Source organism: Elgaria multicarinata, chromosome 2, assembly GCF_023053635.1.
Source record: "Elgaria multicarinata webbii isolate HBS135686 ecotype San Diego chromosome 2, rElgMul1.1.pri, whole genome shotgun sequence".
NCBI lineage: Eukaryota > Metazoa > Chordata > Lepidosauria > Squamata > Anguidae > Elgaria > Elgaria multicarinata.
Window position 1 is genome coordinate 12,704,545 of NC_086172.1, and position 19,900 is coordinate 12,724,444.

At 44.0% G+C, this 19,900-nt stretch overlaps 2 protein-coding genes across 7 annotated transcripts in view; one reads left to right on the top strand and one right to left on the bottom strand.

The window, feature by feature from the left end:
* The window catches only part of RAMP1 (receptor activity modifying protein 1), a 547,734-nt gene that overhangs the window by 337,241 nt on the left and 190,593 nt on the right, over positions 1 to 19,900 (bottom strand). The window lies entirely within an intron of this gene.
* HDAC4 (histone deacetylase 4) overlaps positions 1 to 19,900 on the top strand; it is a 192,592-nt gene that overhangs the window by 49,947 nt on the left and 122,745 nt on the right. For 5 of the 6 annotated variants that reach the window (XM_063116008.1, XM_063116010.1, XM_063116012.1 and 2 more), the window contains exon 3: positions 16,494 to 16,565. In XM_063116008.1, the coding sequence (XP_062972078.1) occupies positions 16,494 to 16,565 (72 nt within the window). Of the gene's footprint in view, positions 1 to 15,579; positions 15,668 to 16,493; positions 16,566 to 19,900 lie in introns of all 6 variants that reach the window. The other variant, XM_063116011.1, reaches the window with a different exon arrangement.

A 19,900-nucleotide genomic window follows, 5' to 3' on the forward strand; every position in this document is an offset into this window, starting at 1 on the left:
TTCCAGGCATTTGAAGCATATGATAATGTTTTTAAAGAGAGGGTGAATGAATTATTTGTGTCTTAATTGCAGAAGTTGTAGAACAGATACCCATGGTTGAAATGACTCTTTTTCAGGGGGTCCAAATAATTGAGGTAGTGAGATTTTATTTATTTAAAAATTTTTACCCTGCTTTTCATCCAAGAAGGCTTCCAGACAGTTTATCAACATGACAGTCCCTGCCAGCCAGTTTACACTCTAAAAAACATAACACAAAAGGAAAAAGGAGGCACAGTTCTAGGGCTTATAGACAAATTAAATGTGCAATTCACTGGGTCTGGATGGCACTCACCCAGGAGTTTTTAAGGGGCAGATATAAAATAGATCCTATTAAAAAAATCAACTTGTCATTTAAAATCTGTCTTGCTGAAGAAGTAGCCAATGAAAACAAAACAAACAAGGTTGGATCCAGGAAGTTAAAGCCTGGTTATCATCTGTTTTAGGTAAAGTGATGGAAAACCTTAAAGATAAAATAGAATTAAGTATTTAGAACAACTCTTGCTGAGCGAAGAATTACTATGGATTCTGCAAAGGGAAATCTTCCCTCTCTAGCCATTTGGAGTTCTTTGAGAGTATGAACGGATAGGGGAGGTATGGAGGTGTGTGGTATTTGGAAAATGGGAGGGCTTTTGCTTTCCTGAACTGCTTATTAGCTTTCTGGATGCATCTGGCTGGTTAGTGCAGGAGAAAAAATGCTGGACTAGATGGACCATTGGTCTGATTCCTATGAGTTTATGTTAGTTAAAGAGCATGGCAAGAGTGCATTACACTTCAAAAGTTATAAAATGTTCTAGAATTACAATTGCACATGCACAGATTGTATATTTTGATTGCTTAGAGTGCCACTCAGAGGAATAGAGGTTCAGATAAATGTAGATCCCTTACATCCACTTGCCACAATGACTTAAGAAGGATTTCATAATGGCAGGTGACTTGTGTCCTTCAACACACATGAATTGTTTGTAATTTTAAATGAGTCTTGTGTGTTCTTGAAGAATTTACTACAAGAACATTTTCCCCTATGTATTTGTACATAGTTTTAACAAAGTGTCCTTAAAATATTGACTTGGTAATGTAAGGCAGGTGGTAGGTTGTAAAAGGCATAGCACTGGGAAATGTTCTGGCTTGAGTAGAAAATGAACTTAGTTTTCTCAGACAAGGCCATATATTCTACATGCCAGGATGCCCTGTCTCTTGTACTTAATAGCCTTTGGAAAGCCACTGCTGATTGCTCAGAAGTAGAGCTGAAAGGCTATGCGTTTCTTGGGATTCAGGAAGCACTTGGCTTTTGTTTTGAGGCACAAGGTACCCAATCACATGGATTAAGTCATTACTTTCAGAGGAGAGCAGCAGAGGAGGGAGAAGACAAAGGAAGCTACAGTGGAGCCTTACACAGTAGTTCATATATGTGTTGGAATTGTAAGTACAGTTCAGTGCCTGGAAATTGTGGTGGACTGGAGGAGAGACAATAAGTTGGAGCTGAATTCTGACAAGATGGAGACACTGGAGGTGGGCTGTCCCTATGTCTGGGAATTAGGTTACCTGTTCTGGGTAGGGTTTCACTCGCTCTGAAGGATAAGGTTCGTAGACTGCTGGTAATCTTTAAAACGTCGCTTGTCACTGGAGGCCCAGGTGGACTTGGTGACTAGGATTGCCTTTTGTCAGCTTCAGTGGATATGCCAGCTACACCTGTTCCTGGATAGGGATAATCTGACCACTGTAAACCATTCATTTATTTTTATTAAAATATTTTGTCCTATTTCTTAGCCAAGAAATCTCCCAGAGTGGGTTATATGCAGTCAGTCCAACAAGACAAAACAGTGCATTTGTAACCTCAAGATTGGATTACACTCTATGTAACTGTAGCTAGTGCACAATTTGGCAGATTGCTGAGTGAGGCAGCCTACTGTTGAGTATATTATGCCTTTACTTAGAGAACTGCACCAGCTGCCAATATATCACTGGGCCAGATTCAAAGTAATATTATTGGCATCTAAGGCTTTAAACAACTTGGGACCTGATTGCCTGAGGGAGTACATTCTCCCATACCAACCTGCTGGTTCACTGATATCAGGGCCTCCTTGTTGTGCTATCACTTGAAAAGGTATATCGGGCTGCAGTTTAAACCTTGTCACTTAGTGGCTTCTTATAGATGTTAAAGAACATGGGTCCTTGTTGGAACATTTGTGGGACTCCATAGCTCAAATGCCATAAGGTTGAGGGGTGGGGGGAAACCATAATGCCACTTCCTGAAACCAACCTTGCAGGTAGTAGCAGAACCGCTGTATCACTGTGCCTTTTAACATCCAGTCTGCAAAGGCAATCCAATAAGATACCATGAACAATGGTATCAAAAGCCATAGAGAAATAAAGTATCAATAGCACTGCACTTCCTGTCTCTTCTCTGCTGAAGCTTATCCATCTCAGTGGCCAAGGCTGTTTCAGTATCAAACCCAGGAGTCTAAATGAATCTATATAATCTGTTTTCTACAAAAGCAACTGGAATATCTTCAAGATCATGCCCAAAAGTGATATTATTGTCTGGGCCCGGGCTTGTTAAAACCTATTTTGACTTGGGGGATTTTAAGGCTTTTAATAAGTACCTCTTTCAAGGCAACTGGCACTAACCCCTCTGGCAGGGAGGCGCTGACTGTCTCTTCGATCCATCGAATCGAGTCTCTCTTCCCCCAAGGCTCATTGTTTACTGGGGAGCTGAGGGTGATGAAATAGGCAGGGAGTTGACTAGAACAGAAGTGGTAAAAGTCTTGCATTAGATATGACCAAGCACAAGATCAGGCCAGCTTTACAGCAGTAATGGCAACAAAGTAGTTTCTTTTCTATCCCCTTGGGAGGTCAAAATTGGTCCCTTGAGCCTACAAAGATGCCCACCCCTGCTGTAATAGATACATTAGAACTCTTAGATATCTGGTGTGCATGTTTGAAACACTTGAGATACTTATTCTTATCCATTTGGACCTTGACACTACAGTTGGAACAGTTTCTGTGAAGGCACCTTGTGTACCATCTAGTCTATTTGGGGCCAGTTTCAGTTACAGAGTCCTGAGGAGGTAGACAATGTGGGGGTGGGGTAGGGAAGTTTCAGTTGATTACATGAATACTTGAACCTTGCCTTTCTCAGTCATATCTACCCAAAGGAGATTGACTAGGTGGCACCATGAGGCAATTAATGCCTCCATGAGAAAGGAAGTGGACTCCGGCATCTTGAAGGAGGGAGTTGTCCTGTCTGTCCTTTCAAAACTCTATCTGGACCCAAAACTTCATTTAAAATGATCAACTGGTCTCAGATGTATACTTTTCAGACAAGGTAGCCAGGCAGGTAGTAGCAGTTCAACTCCAAGCACTCTTGGATGAAACAGATTATCTAGACCCATTTCAGTCTGGTTTCCAGCCTAGTTTTGGCACCAACTTAAGCATTGGTCCCTGATGGTTGACCTCAGTCAGGACAGAGACAGCGGGAATGTGGCCCTGTCAGTTCTCCTTAATCTCTCATTGGCTTTTCAACCATCATATCCTTCTGGACCAACTCTGTGTTAGGGCTGAGAGGCACAGACCACAGCTGTTCTGCTCCTACCTGCAGGGTCTGTTCCAGAAGGTAACATTGCATGCTCTGGTAAGCTGATTGGATCAATATAATGTGTTATATGTGGGACTGCCCTTGAAGACTTCCCAAAGCTTCAGCTAGTGCAGAATGTGGTGGCCAGGATTGTAACAGGTACAGCCAGGCACACTCCTATTACACTGATTCTGAAGGAGCTGTGCTGCTTGCCTATTTGCTGAACATCATAAATAGCTTTGGGACCCAAATATCTGCAGATACATCTCTCCCTTTACTAGTGGGGCGTTGGCAAAAAATAATCGGGGGAGGCTCTTCTGTTTATATTTTATGTCTTTTAATGTTTATTATATTGCGTATTGTTTTAAGAATAAAATGCCCTGGTATCTGTTACAATGAAAGGTGGTTTAAAAACATTTTAATAAGTAAAGGTATTTTTTGACTAAGTAACCACAGAGATGGAAAGATAATTTGCATTCTCACTTCAGTATTTCTGTGGAAATCTTTCATACAACTTTCTGGGGGTGGCTGGGGTGAGATTTAAGATACCTTTTTATTGTATGCAAGGATGTAACTTGCCCTTACGTTTGGGTGAATATCTTGAAATGAAATTTATATGGCTTCTTTTCAATCCTGCTTCTCTTAGTTTAGACAGCTTCAGCTGTTGAGAGGTATAGAAATATAATATATAAATAGTTTGAAGAACATTCCTTTGTCTTTGGCTAACATTGGCTGCAACTAGGGATATATGAGAACTTTGGTTTTGCTTGCAAAACATGTGAGCTTGCCCTGTTTGAAGGTTCAAATGTGAGCATCTGTTGCTGAAAATATTAGTAAATTGTCAAGCATGTTCATTTCAATCTTGATTTGTGCAAATTTCCTCCGTAGAATGATCAGCCTTACTTTAGTCTATGGAGGAAAGTTGTGTGAATTTGGGAAAACTTGCTCAAACCTCCCAGCAAAGTTTCAGAAGAATAGGTGCAGCAGTTCATGTAGTAGGGAAGTTCTCCAGTTTGAGGAGGGTGATTTCTTTCCCCTTCCCTTCTTCTTCTCCACACCCATGGCTTGATTGATAACTTTCTACAAAAATGTCACAGGTTATAGAGGTGTCCCCAGGCAAGATTCCTGCAAAGTTTCAGAAGGATAGGAGCAGGGGCTAGGGAATTAATATGCTTGAAATCCAGTTTAAGTCTTGTTCATAATGAAGTGTGGTGGCATTGGAAGAATGGCTGTCTCATGGACCCATATTTATCATCCCCCAAAGCACAATGATTGGAGCCCATCGTAAAATGTACCGTAGGATTAGAAGGTGGAGCTCTCAGTTATTCAAACACACTCCCTCCCTGCTCCTGTAGAAATTTGGAGGAACTAAATCAAAATTTGTCATAATATCTGCCTGGTTCTGTTTGGGCGTCAGATTTTGTTTGAAGTCGATCACATATGCGTATGTGTGCGCTCTCACACACACATGCATGGAAATTGAGAATTACTAGAATTTATTTCCATTTCACCAGTGAAACAGTGAAATAAAGGGTGCCTCTGAGCATATGCAGAATGCTTTCCCCTTACCACTGAGCACTTACAGATTCCCTCTCCCTGTTCCCCTCTACACAACAATGCCTTCTCCTTCTTTTCTCCAGCAACTCTCTATAAAAACAGATGTTTTGCCTTTGTTTTGTGCAACTCTCCTCTACCTCCTCATCGTTATGTGCAAGATCTCCTTCTCTCCTCCTTCCCATAACTTAATTTTTGCCAGGAACTCACCAGGATTCAGCCAAGGAGTCTGTTTTCAAAATTAGGGCTAAGTTATGGATAAACTTTGAGCATGTACTAAGTGCCTTTCCCTCACCAATGAAGCTAAAGTCCACCTAAAAAGAAAAGAAGAAAACAGAAATAATAAAGCAAGCAGGGTTGGGCAGAATTAGTGGAATTGGCTGGGAAGTTTATTAAACCTGTAGTACCACCCTCACAACTCTGGACTTAATTTCTGAATAAACAGGCAGAACATCAGGCTGCAACCCCACCCCCACCCCCAATAAATGTAACTTGTGCTGGAATCTTGTGCACACTTTCTTGTGAGCAAGACTCGTTGAACGTAATGGGACTTATTTCTGAGTAGACGTACATGGGATTGTATGTGAGCAGTATTTATCTTTCTTGTACTTCCAAAAATTTAACTGCTATATTTTTATTTTTTATAAAAAGCTTTCCATTTATAGAAAGTTGTGTAATATTGTGTCAGAGCCTTGGTTTATCCAGCCCAGTATTATCCACACTGACCTGCAGTGGGTCCCAGGGTTTCAGGCAGGAGTTCTTTCCCTGGGGATTTAACCTGGGATCTTCTGCATACCAAGAATATGCTCTTCCACTAACCCTTTCTATTGCTGGATAAGAGCAACTGACAAAACAGTCTGGATTCCTTTCTCAGCAACCATGTAAACCCACTTCTTTCAAAGACCTGGGTGAAGAGGAGAAGGAGAAAAACACATCCTCTCTTCTGTTGGTATAAAGTCAAATACAGTTCAGAACTACTCTTCCCGTTATCCTCCCCTCTTGAGAATTCCCCAAGATGTGTTTTGGATGTACTTAGGAAGAGAAAGAAAGACCAGGATAGGGGAGGGAAGAAGAGAAAAACAAGAATGGTGATTGGAAGTGGAGGGGATCGAGAAAGTATTGCCCAAGCCAAATGGCTCCTTTGAGTAGGGTCTCGAAGGTTTCATATAGTTAAATTAACTTTATGAGGTGAGGTAGCTGAGGAAATTGTCATGCTTTCTAAAAAGCCCCAGCATTTCCTGGATCATGGTGTCACATAGTACTAATCCTCCTTTTGTTATAAAATGCCACATGCAGCTGCATGGGAGAAATTCAAGTGGAAGGGGAGAAAAGAAATTTGTAGAGGCAGATTAAATCCTATGCTGTTCTGAAGCTGATGAACTTCTGCAGAAGCCAGTGATTCCAGTTTGGGGCATTAAAATCAGATGCTGTGTGAAATATCACAGCTCTTCCTGTCCTTTCTCCCCCCTCCTCAAAATTTCATTGCACGCAAGCTCCCAGCTATGGGCACGTAAGAGTAGAAAAGGGGAGAGAGAAAAACGCACACAATGAGCACACTGTGGAAGGAAAGGTGACCGTCTCCCCTCTAATTTTAAATCCTGGCACCTTCATGATACACTTCGTATTGGTCTGCTAAGGGAGTGAATCCTAAGTTCTAGTAACCGCAAGGTTACTGAGCTGGGTGGGAAGAAGCAGTGCAGGTGATGGCATTGGGGAAGATCTAAAGATCCTGGGCACACACCCAGGTATGCTGTATAACTATAACAATGCCGATGTACGTGTCCTTCCTGATTGATTTCTTATGCTCAGGCTGCATGATCAACAGCTGGATTTCTGCTGTACCATATTAGATTACAGGTGAGGATCAGATAGTTGAATGAGTTTCTCAGATCTTAATCTCCAGAATACAAAGCTAACATGTCTGAAAGAAGCCTCTTGCCTTGCTTCTTCTCTGGCATGTTAGAGGTGTGTATGTGTATACAAAACAGTCTAAAATGATCCTATGAAATGTGGTTACGGAACATGTGCCAGCGTGGTGTAGTGGCTAAAATGTTGGACTGGGAAGCGGGAGATCCTGGTTCTAGTCCCCACTCAGCCGTGGAAACCCACAGACTCTCAGCCCAACCTACATCACAGGATTATTGTTTGGATAAAATGGAGAGGAGGATTATGTTCGCCGCCTTGGGTTTCTTGGAGGCAAAAAGGCGGGATGTAAATACAATAAATAAACAATAAAATTCTGTAGATAGCTTTCTAGAAAGGAAGGATTTGTGTCATCCTTAAAAAGGCTGAAGTTTAAAAGTAGAGCACATACTTTGCATATATAAGGTCCAGTCTCCAGCATTTGCAGGTAGGGCTATTAAACACCTCTTGTTAGAATCCCTGGAGAGCTGTTCCAGTGGTATCTACATTGCTGTTGTCAGTGGAGACGATACTGAGCTAGATAGATGCGTAGTCCTACTTGGTATGAGGCAATGTCCTATGTTCTTAAACAAATCAAAGTGGGTGGTGGAAATTGAACAGCATCTCCCAGACAGGCATGCTGCCTTTTATAGGCAAGAGATGGACTAAAGTCTTTTCTCTTCTCTCTGGTTAGACCCTGCTGTGTACAACCAAGCCACACAATCTCAGCTCACTGAAAGGGCTAAGTGCCAGTTGATGGCAGTGAAAGAACTGGCAGGGTACAGATGGCCCCTGCCTAAATCCAGGAAGTGTTCTTACTTCCTGTTGACTTCCTTCCTTTATTCTTTAGTGAAGTATGTGTACTGCCTCTGGACTTCATTTTTTGGTCTGGGCTTCCTTCTGCCAAAACAGCAGACTAGGTAAACTTTTGCCAGTGAAAATATAAGGCAGTATCCAATGCGGTGTTCCTGGACATTCTGTTGATCCAGTGGGACCCACTGCTAGTGCAATGTGATGTTAGTGCTTCCTAAATTAACCCCATAAATGAGTAGAAACACTTGTTTCTTCCTCGTGGTCTCTGTGCATCACACTATGGGCTCTGCGCTTGCACTGAGCTGTGCTTCGGAAAGGATCAGTAGCTGAGTAAAAAACCGTTTAGAAGGCGGGAACCCCTCCCCCACCGTCCACTGCGCATGTCTCCACCCGTTCCCGCCTTCCCCTCAGTTCCTTTGCGACCGCTTACCTGCTAGCTTCGTCGGAAGGATCCTCCTCGTGATTTAAACGAAAACTTGTAGCTGAGCTTTCCCCCCCTCTTTCTCTTAATTCTTCTTACATTCTATATCTCTTTCCTAAAAAAAAAAGAATCCTTCGTTAATACTATTTTTTCTTAACTTTTTCTTTTACTCTCTACTAATTAACTTCTTATTATATTCTCTCTTCTCAACGTTGTATGGCCCTTAGAGCCCCGTTCAGAAAGTGTGTCCGCTGCGGCACTAAGCTTCCCGCGGCAGACGGCCACTCCCTTTGTGTCCTCTGCCTTGGAGAGGCCCATGTTATAGAAGCCTGTCACCATTGCCAGGCCTTCTCCAAACAAACCAGAAGACACATATCCGACCGCCTAAAAGCCGAACTGTGGAAAAGAACGCTACTATCCGTCGACACGCCTAATCCCAGAGATTCACCAATGGCGTCATCTTCCGTATCGATACCGAAAGCTTCGACATCTACAGCTCCCTCGGTATCTACGGCTAAAAAACTCTCCAAAAAGGCAAAGAAGCCGAGATCTCCTCCTGACTCCCAGCCTAAAAAGAAGAAGAAACGCCCACTTCCATCATGGGGTTTGTCGGCAGCGCCACACCCGCCACCAGCTAAAGAGAGTTCAAACCTGGCTGACCGCCTGGTCACTGATCTACTCTCGACTCCATCAGAAGGCGAGATCAGAGAACCTTCGTCCTTACCTCAGAGGCCTCCTCCTCCTCCTAGGAGGACTTCGAGTACTGCATCTTTAGCCAGGCCACCCTCAACCAATCAGGGCCCTACACAGCTTTCTCCTCAACGCCCGACCCCTGATAGGGAATGCTCGAGGCCAGCAAACACAGGCATAATGCAACCCTCCTCCTAATCCTACCGTCGACATCAGCGTTCTCCAAGACCACTCTTGAGATATCGCTCCTCCTCACCATACAGAGAGCATTACCCACAGTACTACTACGACGACTTCAGGGGTCGATCTCGATCGCCGCCCCGAGACAGGGACCGATATTCAGAATATCGCTACGCCAGAGATTATGCTTACTACGATAGGGATCCTGATCCTGATCCCTACCTAGATAGACACGGATCTCACCATCCACCTACTCAGGACTTGTCCTTGCCTCCTATACCTCCACGTTCTATATCTCTACCTCCACAAACCCAGGAGGAAGCATATCCTGCACTGCACACCGACCAAGCTTCCCAGGAAGGGTTTCAATCAGATTCATCCACATCGACTCTGCCACCATCGTTACCCTCTCCCGATGATGAAGTTGGTCCAAAAGATCGTCCCTCACCATCAGAAGACATGGGTTCCTTTTCAAAACAAATTCTCTACATGCCTACTGCCCTAGGTGTCGAGGCTCAACAGCATCAAGAACAGATACAGGACCCATTCTTCGATGCTGTGTATTCAGAAGCATCGACTCCAATAGAGATCCCGTTTTCGCCTATTTTGCTACAAACTTTAAAACAAACATGGGCGTCCCCTTCACTTATCTCACCTACATCACGCAGACTCGAATCCATGTACCGGGTTCAGAATAAGGATGTTGACTTTCTATTCTCACACCCCTAACCCAATTCTATAATTGTGGAATCCTCGCACTCCAGGTCTCAGAAAGTACACTCCTCTCCAGTCGATGAGGAAGGGCGCAGACTAGATTTTATGGGCCGTCGTGCTTATTCCGCTTCAGCCCTAGGTCTTCGAGTTACGAATTACCAGGCACTTATGGCACGTTATCAGTTGTTCCTTTGGGACAAAATTGGGTCCCTATGTGACTATTTACCAGAGGACCAGAGAGAGCTAGCGCGAGTTTTTCAGGCTCAAGCCTCTAAACTTTCCAGACTCCAAACCAACTCTACTCGACATCAAGCGGATTGCTACTCTAAGCTCATGACAAATGCAGTAGCTCTCCGTCGCCACAGATGGCTTAGGTCCGCTGGCCTCACACCAGAAGCCCGATCACGAATCAAAAGCCTCCCCTTCAATGGGGATGGTCTTTTCAATTCAAAGACTGATGAGCAAATGGACAATGTCCAAAAAGCAAGAATAACTGCCAAAAAGATGGGCCTCGGCCCACAACAGCACCAACAACAACAATCTCAAAAGCCTCGCTGCTGGTCTCGCCAGTACCAACCATATGCACAGAGGCAATCTTTCAACAGGACACCAAGATTCCAATCCTCACAAACTTTCCAAAGAAAGACGACTACCCCCCAAAATAAATTTAGATCACAGAAAAAGGGGAATAGTTTCTCTAAACGTCGTTTTTGACGCCATACCAGACACCCAATACCACCTTTTCCAAAACCGGCTCGCTCCATTTTTTCACGCATGGGAAAAAATTACCACAGACTCATGGGTCTTAGACATCGTCCTAACAGGATACAAAATCGACTTCGAGACCTTCCCTCCTGTCGGTACTGTAAAGCATACAACACCATCGGAAGTACTCATCCAAGAAACTTTAACACTTCTACACAAGGGAGCAATCGAGCGAATCCCCAAACATTTAGCAACAAGAGGTTTCTTCTCTCGCTATTTCACAGTACCGAAACGAGACGGGGGTCTCAGACCCGTATTGGACTTAAGAGACATCAATACTTTCATACGCCCCCAAAAATTCAAAATGACAACCTTAAGCACCACTCTACAATTCTTGAGGAAAAACGCTTGGTTCGCTGTCGTCGATCTCAAGGACGCGTATTTTCATATTACCATCCACAAATCCTGTCGTCATTTTCTACGCTTCGCCATCGGCACAGACGTCTACCAATTCTGCGTACTGCCCTTCGGCCTCACAACTGCCCCGAGAGTGTTCACCAAGTGTATGGCCGTTGTCTGCGCACACCTCCGCCTACTCGGCGTCGAGGTCTACCCGTATCTGGACGATTGGCTCCTCGTTTCAGACTCCAAACAACATCTCCAAAGCCACATCTCACTCACTATCTCTCTACTCAACGACCTTGGCCTATGTGTGAACCACGAAAAATCTGTTCTGCAGCCGACCCAATCAATAACTTTCATAGGAGCTCGACTCGATTCGCTGTCCGCAAGGGCTTACCTTCCACACGAGCGATCCCGTCTATTAATAAGAAAAGCACTAATCATGATGTCAACCACCCGCACTTCGGCACACTCCATTCAACGTCTACTCGGCTATATGGCATCAACCGTGTCCGTAGTCGAATGGGCCAGGTTCAGAATGCGACATCTGCAACTCTGGTTTCTTCGCCACTTCGACAGACTACGCAACCCCAAGCTACATTTCCTCAAACTTCCGAAACATATAGCTCACTACCTTCAGTGGTGGACAAAGCTCAGCCACCTTCTCAACGGAGTCCCTTTTCATCCAACACCGCCTTCACGGGTCCTTACCACAGATGCCTCTACCATAGGATGGGGAGCCCACTGCGGCCCCCTCCAGATCCCGGACCGATGGTCAGCATTGGAGGCAAAAAATCACATCAACTTCTTAGAACTCGAAGCGGTCAGAAAAGCCCTGCTAGCATTCGAGCCCGAGCTTTCCAACCGACACGTTCAAGTTCTGACAGACAACACCACCATACTGTGGCACATCAACAAGCAGGGGGGTACCCGCTCTACGAAGTTGGTCAACCTTACCCTACAATTGCTCGACTGGACTATCCGCAGGGGAATCCACCTCACTGCAATTCATATTGCTGGCACAGACAACTCTCTAGCAGACTCCCTCAGTCGCTACATCCATCTCCAACACGAGTGGAAACTCTCGACCTCAGTGACCCAGTACCTTTTTCAACTATGGGGCCAGCGGGATGTGGACCTTTTTGCCTCAGAGGAGAACAGAGCGTGCGAACGCTACTGCTCCAGAGGGGGTGTAGGAACTGCCTCACAAGGGGATGCATTCCTCCACAATTGGCACGGCCCCCTACTTTACGCATTCCCCCCGTTCCCCCTGTTGCACAAGGTGATAGCCAAAATTATCACAGACAATGCGAACTGCATACTGATCGCCCCTCGATGGCCCAGACAAACTTGGTTCTCCCCTCTTCTTCGCATAGCAGGGCAGGATCCTTACACTCTACCACTCATCCCATCTCTCCTATCCTGCAACCACGGCCGGATTCATCACCCGGACCTGCGCTCCTTCAACCTCTCAGCTTGGAGGATACACAACACCTGACTGACCCTCCCTCCATATCTGATCTTCCCACAGGTATCAAGGAAATTTTGTCCGCATCCATAAAACCATCCACCAGACGCTCCTACTCTAAAAAGTGGGCATCCTTTTCCATTTTTGCTTCTACCAATTCGTTCCAATCCGAGCGCTGTTCGGCTAACGACGTCCTCCTCTTCCTCCACCACTTGTACTCCAAAGGACTACAATACTCTTCTATTAGAGTATACCTTGCTGCATTGTCAGCCCACAGAGGCGAAATTGGAGGCAGAACCCTCTTCTCCACTCCAATCATAAAAAAATTCCTAAAAGGTCTAAAGAACTTAATCCCACCTATAAAGCCTATATATACAACTTGGAGCCTATCTGTAGTTCTCAATGCCCTCACCACCAAGCCCTTCGAACCTCTGGCCACTGCACCGCTACATCTACTTACCTGGAAGGTCGCCTTCCTCGTTGCCATAGCATCTGGCCGCCGAGCGAGCGAACTCTGTGCACTCCACGTCGATCCACCGCTCACAGTCTTCACACCGACAAAGTTGTACTCCGCCCAGACCTTGCCTTTTTACCTAAAGTAGTTTCAGAATTCAACATTAATCAACCGATCATCTTACCAGCCTTCTTTCCCTCCCCCACGACCTCCCTGGAAAAGCGATTACACTGCCTCGACGTCAGAAGAGCTCTCGCCTTCTATAAGGACAGGACTCAGTCTTTTCGCACTACCAACAGACTTTTTATCTGCTATGGAGGCAATCAAAAAGGCCAAGCAGTCTCCTCCCAACGCTTTGCGGGATGGATAGCTGGCACCATTCACCTTGCTTACCAAATTTCGAAACTTCAACCCCCGACGGTGGTAAAAGCACATTCCACCAGAAGTCTGGCTACATCTACGGCCTTTGCCAGAGGAGTCCCACTCATTGACATTTGCAAGGCAGCTACTTGATCGCGCCCCCTGACATTTGTCAAGCATTATAATGTCGACATCCATTCTAGGAACGACTCCTCCTTCGGCAGGGCAGTCCTTTCTGCAGTCTTACAATGACACCGACCCTCCTCCGGTAAGTAACTGCTTGGTAATCGCCCATAGTGTGATGCACAGAGACCACGAAGAAGAAGAACAGGTTGCTTACCTGTAACTGTGGTTCTTTGAGTGGTCATCTGTGCAGTCACACAACCCTCCCTCCGTCCCCTCTGCGGTGTCATAAAACTTGCTGAAACTCCGTCCTTTTCCTCTCGGTACCAGGTTCGACTCTGTCGCAAAGGAACTGAAGGGAAGGCGGGAACGGGTGGAGACATGCGCAGTGGACGGTGGGAGAGGGGTTCCCGCCTTCTAAACGGTTTTTTACTCAGCTACTGATCCTTTCCGAAGCACAGCTCAGCGCAAGCGCAGAGCCCATAGTGTGACTGCACAGATGACCACTCAAAGAACCACAGTTACAGGTAAGCAACCTGTTCTTCTGGATTGGGACTGATCAGTGGAGCTCCTTTCTATGAGCTCTGCTGTGCTGCTCCATTATGGAAACCAGCATAGCACTAGCTGTAGATTCCACTGGCATGCAGGCAGGATACTGCCCACAAACAATAGTTATTCTTCTGTATTCTTTATAGTATTTTTAGTACCGTTTTAAACTCCCTTTTTTCAGAAGAGAAAGGTATATTTGTACTGCGTATATGATGCTTCTGAAAACTTTGAAGTGAAGCACCAATGCTGAGATGAGTGAACCTATTTAATGTTCATGAGCATTTCGGAGATGAGGCAAAGTATTCGCAAGGGAAACAGACCTGAAATGCAGGAGTTGAAGTTCAGGTGAAGAATAAAAGAAGAAGACTTGAACAAGGTTATTCGTGTAGTTCTAAGCAGAAAATCGGCTCTCTGTTCTGTCTAGTCTCTACACACCTTCACTTCAGCAGAGGAAAGACTTAAGTTAAAATTATTATTAAGGTCCACACTTAGGTTTACATGTTGTTTTGTTTATACATTTAAAGGTTATTGTACAGATGAAAGCTTGTGTTCGATACAGCAGGACATTTATTATGGGGGGGATTTCAGTAATAATTGTAGCCCATCCTATTTTCACTGGTTCAGAACAGCTATGTGGGCAGCATTTCCTATAAACACAGAAGTGTGATCATCAAGCCCCACCTTCTCTGTGTGTGATGTGGCTTGGGGTAATTCAGCTCAAAAGTGATGGTAGGGTTGTGCCTGCTGGTGACTACTTGCAATAGAAGCCTGCCTACATTTCTAAAGTGGAATCACATCACATTCTGAGTCTGGCAGGATGTATTGAGGTCCCAAGTCTGTTCCCCTGTTTTTTTTTCTTTTTGCTGCTGCATCTGTTCTGCCCTGCATTCCCTATTATTATTATTATTATTATTAGCTATTTGAGATATCCCAAACACCTTGTAACTTCAAAGGAGAACTTTTAAATTTATTTAATGTTGAATGGATCAGGGCAGATCTGGAATATATAGATTTCTGAGAATACTGTTTCTAACACTTCTCAGACCAAATTACAGTATAAATCAGAGATGCTTGTCCTCTACTCATTTACTTGCTGAAAATGTTCAGTAGATGGAGTACATGCTGAAGACTAGTGCAGAATTCTTGTCCCTGGCACGTTAAGGTGAGAGGAATATTGCAGTTAAGTAATGGAATGACGTGGTCCTGATATAGAAGTTAGTACTACTTCCCTCTTCATTGTAACAGTTAAAGCTGCAGGAGCTATACTAGGGTGACCAGATTTAAAAGAGGGCAGGGCACCTGGAGCTTTAACTTTTGTGATGAAGAGGGGATTTCACCAGGTTCCCCATATATACAAATGACGCCTGCTGAAATTCCCGTTTCTATGCAACTGTTAAGGATACAGGAGCTTGGTCCTCCTTTTCATATGGTCACCCTAAAAAGTTTTCCTTTAAATGTGCCTTGGTGTTTAGAAAAAAATTAAGTAGGGAAGTGCTTTGACAACATGATTTTCTGCCTATACCATGTGAAACAAGGCATTCTTTAAATGTGGTTTTCTTGAAATTTCAAGTGTGTGTTTTAAAAACTGCTTATGTTGTCATTTTTATTTTATGTTATTTTTTGTTTTCCAGCATACTGCAGTTGTTTCTGGACTTGCCTGTTCAGGGCCGTATTTCCACTCAAAGGTTCACATTGTTGTCAGTAAATAGAAAATAAATGGTAATTAGATCTTTTTATTAGCTCTATAATATAATCTTAATCCTTTTGTAATATAATTGACTAGCAACATAAAGAAAACTAGAGCACAATCCTGCTTTTCATTTCTCTTAAATAAAATATTGCGCTCATGTTCTTGTCAGTCTGCCTTCTGTCTGCTTGTCAGATATTGTGTGCATTGACTTGCAGTGCTAACAAGTGGAAATAGTGCTCTGGTCATGATGAGTCTCTAGTGTACCATATTTACAGTGTGAACATTGTCATGAAATGCCACATGAAATGCTTACTCCTCCGTCCCAATGACATTCTTCCTGTGTTTTGGTGCTCTTTGGTGGAATTGTGTTTCTTTCTCGCTGGTCTTCAGTATGTACCTGATCTTGCCCACAACATGGTTTCCAATACCGTGCATTCTCCCTGCCTGGCGCAAGCTTCCTGTATTCTTGTTCATCTTAGGTGCTTGGTGTTGTTTTTAAAGATGTCATATTACTTATTATTCACCAACAGGTTAATAGAACTTCTGGAAATATTTTTCATTGTATTAGTCATAGCCCATAGCACAGTTTGTTTTTCACAAACAAGATACAACTAAAACAAATATGCCATATAAAAGCAACAACATTCTCACAAGCAATTATGTTAAACATAGCTGAAAATTGAAATAGAACACAATAACTATAAATTATACCTGAAAATTAAGCCTTCTCTTGAACATCCTGACTCACTTGCCTGTTTTCTGTGCCCTTTCTAATTGTTCAGACACACTATGAGAACCTCTGATGAGCTTTAACCTGATTGAGCTACTAACATTAGGTGGGTTTCTTTTTTTCAGATGGACTTTCTGGCAGGGACCAGCCAGTAGAATTGCTAAATCCAGCCAGAGTAAACCATATGCCAAGTTCTGGTAAGAAACAAAGCATTTAGTTGCCTAATATTGTGACATGTGTAAAAAGTGTATCTAACATTGTCCTCTAGAGCAGCCTTCCACAACCAGATGTTTTGGACTACAACCCAGCATTTGTGACCACTGGCCATGTTGACTGGGGCTGATGGGAGTTGAAGGCCACAGCATCTGGAGGGCGCCAGGTTGAGGAAAGCTGCTCTAGAGGGATAGAAGGTTTGTACTTTAAAACTTTTGGAATCTTTTGAATAGTAGATTGCTGGGGGTGAGAGTGGCAATACTTTATATTAAGTACTAGAGAGAGAGAAAGATTAACAGTGGAAATGGGGAAAACATTGAAGAAGGTAAGCAAAACAAGGCTAAGGTGAGAGCTAAATAATTTTATATTAACTAAGAACTTTCTGGTTTTGCTCCATTCTCTTCACTTTGCAAATTATTGTGGGATGCTGCATATGCAAATATGGTTTCTTTTCATTTGTTAGGATCACTTTGTGTCGATTTTTTTTAATATGGTATTTATCATTTGGAAAAAGTACATGTGTATTTCTTGCTGTGTGCACAAAGATCAGGTGGACAGTAAATGCAGCAACCCCCCCCCCCCATTGTGTGCATCCGTGGTAGAATGCACACTTGTGTTATGTATTCTCCTACAGTAAATTAATCTCCTTTTTAGAAAATGCAACATACGAAGTGGCTGTTTGTGATATCGGGGTTTGCAAAAACGTTTTTTAGGCAATTTCTTCTTTTTAATATTTTAAATAGATTTTAAATTTATAAAAATTGACAAACAGTAGCATTTTATCAGATGGATATTCACCTCCACACTCCTCCACAATGCATTTTGGCTAGATGGCTTTTTTGCCTTTCTGTCTGGGGCTTTGCAAAGCAAGAGGTAAGGAAGCCAGAAGATTCTTTACAAGCTGGCCTCCCCAGTCCTGGCCCCTCCTCTCTCAGAGAACTGCCCCATTCCCTCTTCTCTGAGGCCACTTTTGCGGTCTCAGCAAAGCAGCCAGTGTAGTTCTCTTTGTGCTGACTGCAAGGGGGAGGAGGTGTGGGTTAGGAGCTCAGACTCCTGGGTCTGAGGTTGGAGCGCAGTCTCTGACCTTGGATCCAGGAACCTGAAAAGTCCAATGGCCCTCCCCCAGATGCTGTCTAGGGGCCATAGGATTGCTTCCTCTGTGAATTGCTTAGTTTTTAGGCAATTTCAAATGCTCATTTACTGGCCATTTTAGTTCATTCTAAAGAAAAGGACCTAGGTTTTTGAATGCAAACTAAACTCTAAAGTGGGCAAGTGCTTATATTGTGAAAGCTAGGAGAAAGCAACTTTCACAGAGAGTACTTTATCATCTGTGGATCACTACTAAATTTGATTAAAGTGATACAGAAAATGGAAGAGGTTGAGTTTAAATTTAGAATGTCTATCTTGATTCTTTGCAACAGTATTCACTGCAGAGGATATAGGACAGATGCCTGTGCCTGAACTGATGTTTTCAGGAAGGGAGTCTGAGGAACTGAGGCAAATAGCGGTGACAAAAGATGAAGTTCTCAAATGTATTGACAAAACTGAAAGCAAATAAATCACCAGGCCCAGATGGTATCCATCCTAGAGTTCTCAAAGAACTCAAATATGAAATTGCGAACCTTCTCACAAAAATATGCAACATGTTCCTAAGCTGTACCAGAGGACTGGAAGATGGCCAATGTAACACCAATTTTCAAAAAGGGATCCAGGGGGTATCCGGGAAATCACAGTCCGGTTAGCTTGACATCTGTTCCAGGTAAATTGGTTGAAAGCGTTATTAAAGACAAAATTAATAAGCATATAGAAGGGCAGATCCTACTGAAGAAGAATCAACATGGCTTCCAAAAAGGCAAGTCCTGTCTCACTAATCTACTAGAATTATTTGAGAGTGTCAAGGAACCTCTAGACAGGGGTGATCTGGTGGACATTGTTTACTTGGACTTCCAAAAAGCTTTTGATAAAATCCCTCACCAAAGACTCCTGAACAAACTTAGCAGTCATGGAATTAGAGGAGAGGTCCTCTTATGGATCAGTAACTGGTTAGAGAACAGAAAGCAGAGAGTAGGAATAAATGGTCAATTCTCCTGATGGAGGGAAGTAAATAGTGGGGTCCCACAGGGATCGGTATTGGGACCAATTCTTTTCAACTTGTTCATAAATGATCTGGATTAGGAGTGAGCAGTGAAGTGGCCAAGTTTGGAGACGACAACAAATTATTTAAGGTTATTAATACACAAAGGGATTGTGAAGAGCTCCGAAGGGATCTCTCCAAGCTGGGAGATTGGGCATGCAAATGGCAGATGCGGTTCAATGTAAGCAAGTGTAAGGTGGTGCATGTTGAGGCAAAAAAATAAAAAAACCCAGCTTCAATTGTAACCTACTGGGATCTGAGCTGGCGGTGACCGAACAAGAAAGAGATCTTGGGATTGTGGTGGACAGCTCGATGAAAATGTCCATCCAGTGTGCAGCTGCTGTAAAGAAGGCAAACTCCATTTTATTCCATATTATGAGACCTTTTTATTCTCTCAGTATCTTAACACTTAATTTTAACTTAAATTTAAATTTTACTGTTCTAACTCTGTATTTTAATCTAATATCAATTTTGTTGTGTGGTTTTATTTATTTATTTATTTAAGGATTTTTATGCCGCCATTCAGCCAAAAAAGGCTCTCATGGCGGCTTACAAAAGTATTTCTTGACAGTCCCTGCCCACAGGCTTACAATCTAAAAGACATGACACAAAAGGAAAGGGGATTGGGAGGGAGGAGGAGGAGGGGGGAAAGGAAAGCAAATTCAGGCACTACAATCTTAGTTGTAAAGTTCAGCAGTTACAGTTGGTAGCAGGAGGGAGAGGGGCTCTCAGCTGGAGCTGGATCCAGGCATGGTGGAGAGGTGCCTGGCTGCTGCTTCCTCCCTCACTGGTGGCCTCTGCAGAGACAGTTGGTAGCAGGAGGGAGGGGGCTCTCAGCTGGAGCTGGACCCAGGCATGGTGGAGAGGTGCCTGGCTGCTGCTTCCTCCCTCACTGGTGGCCTCTGCAGAGACAGTTGGTAGCAGGAGGGAGGGGGCTCTCAGCTGGAGCTGGATCCAGGCATGGTGGAGAGGTGCCTGGCTGCTGCTTCCTCCCTCACTGGTGGCCTCTGCAGAGACAGTTGGTAGCAGGAGGGAGAGGGGCTCTCAGCTGGAGCTGGATCCAGGCATGGTGGAGAGGTGCCTGGCTGCTGCTTCCTCCCTCACTGGTGGCCTCTGCAGAGACAGTTGGTAGCAGGAGGGAGAGGGGCTCTCAGCTGGAGCTGGACCCAGGCACGGTGGAGAGGT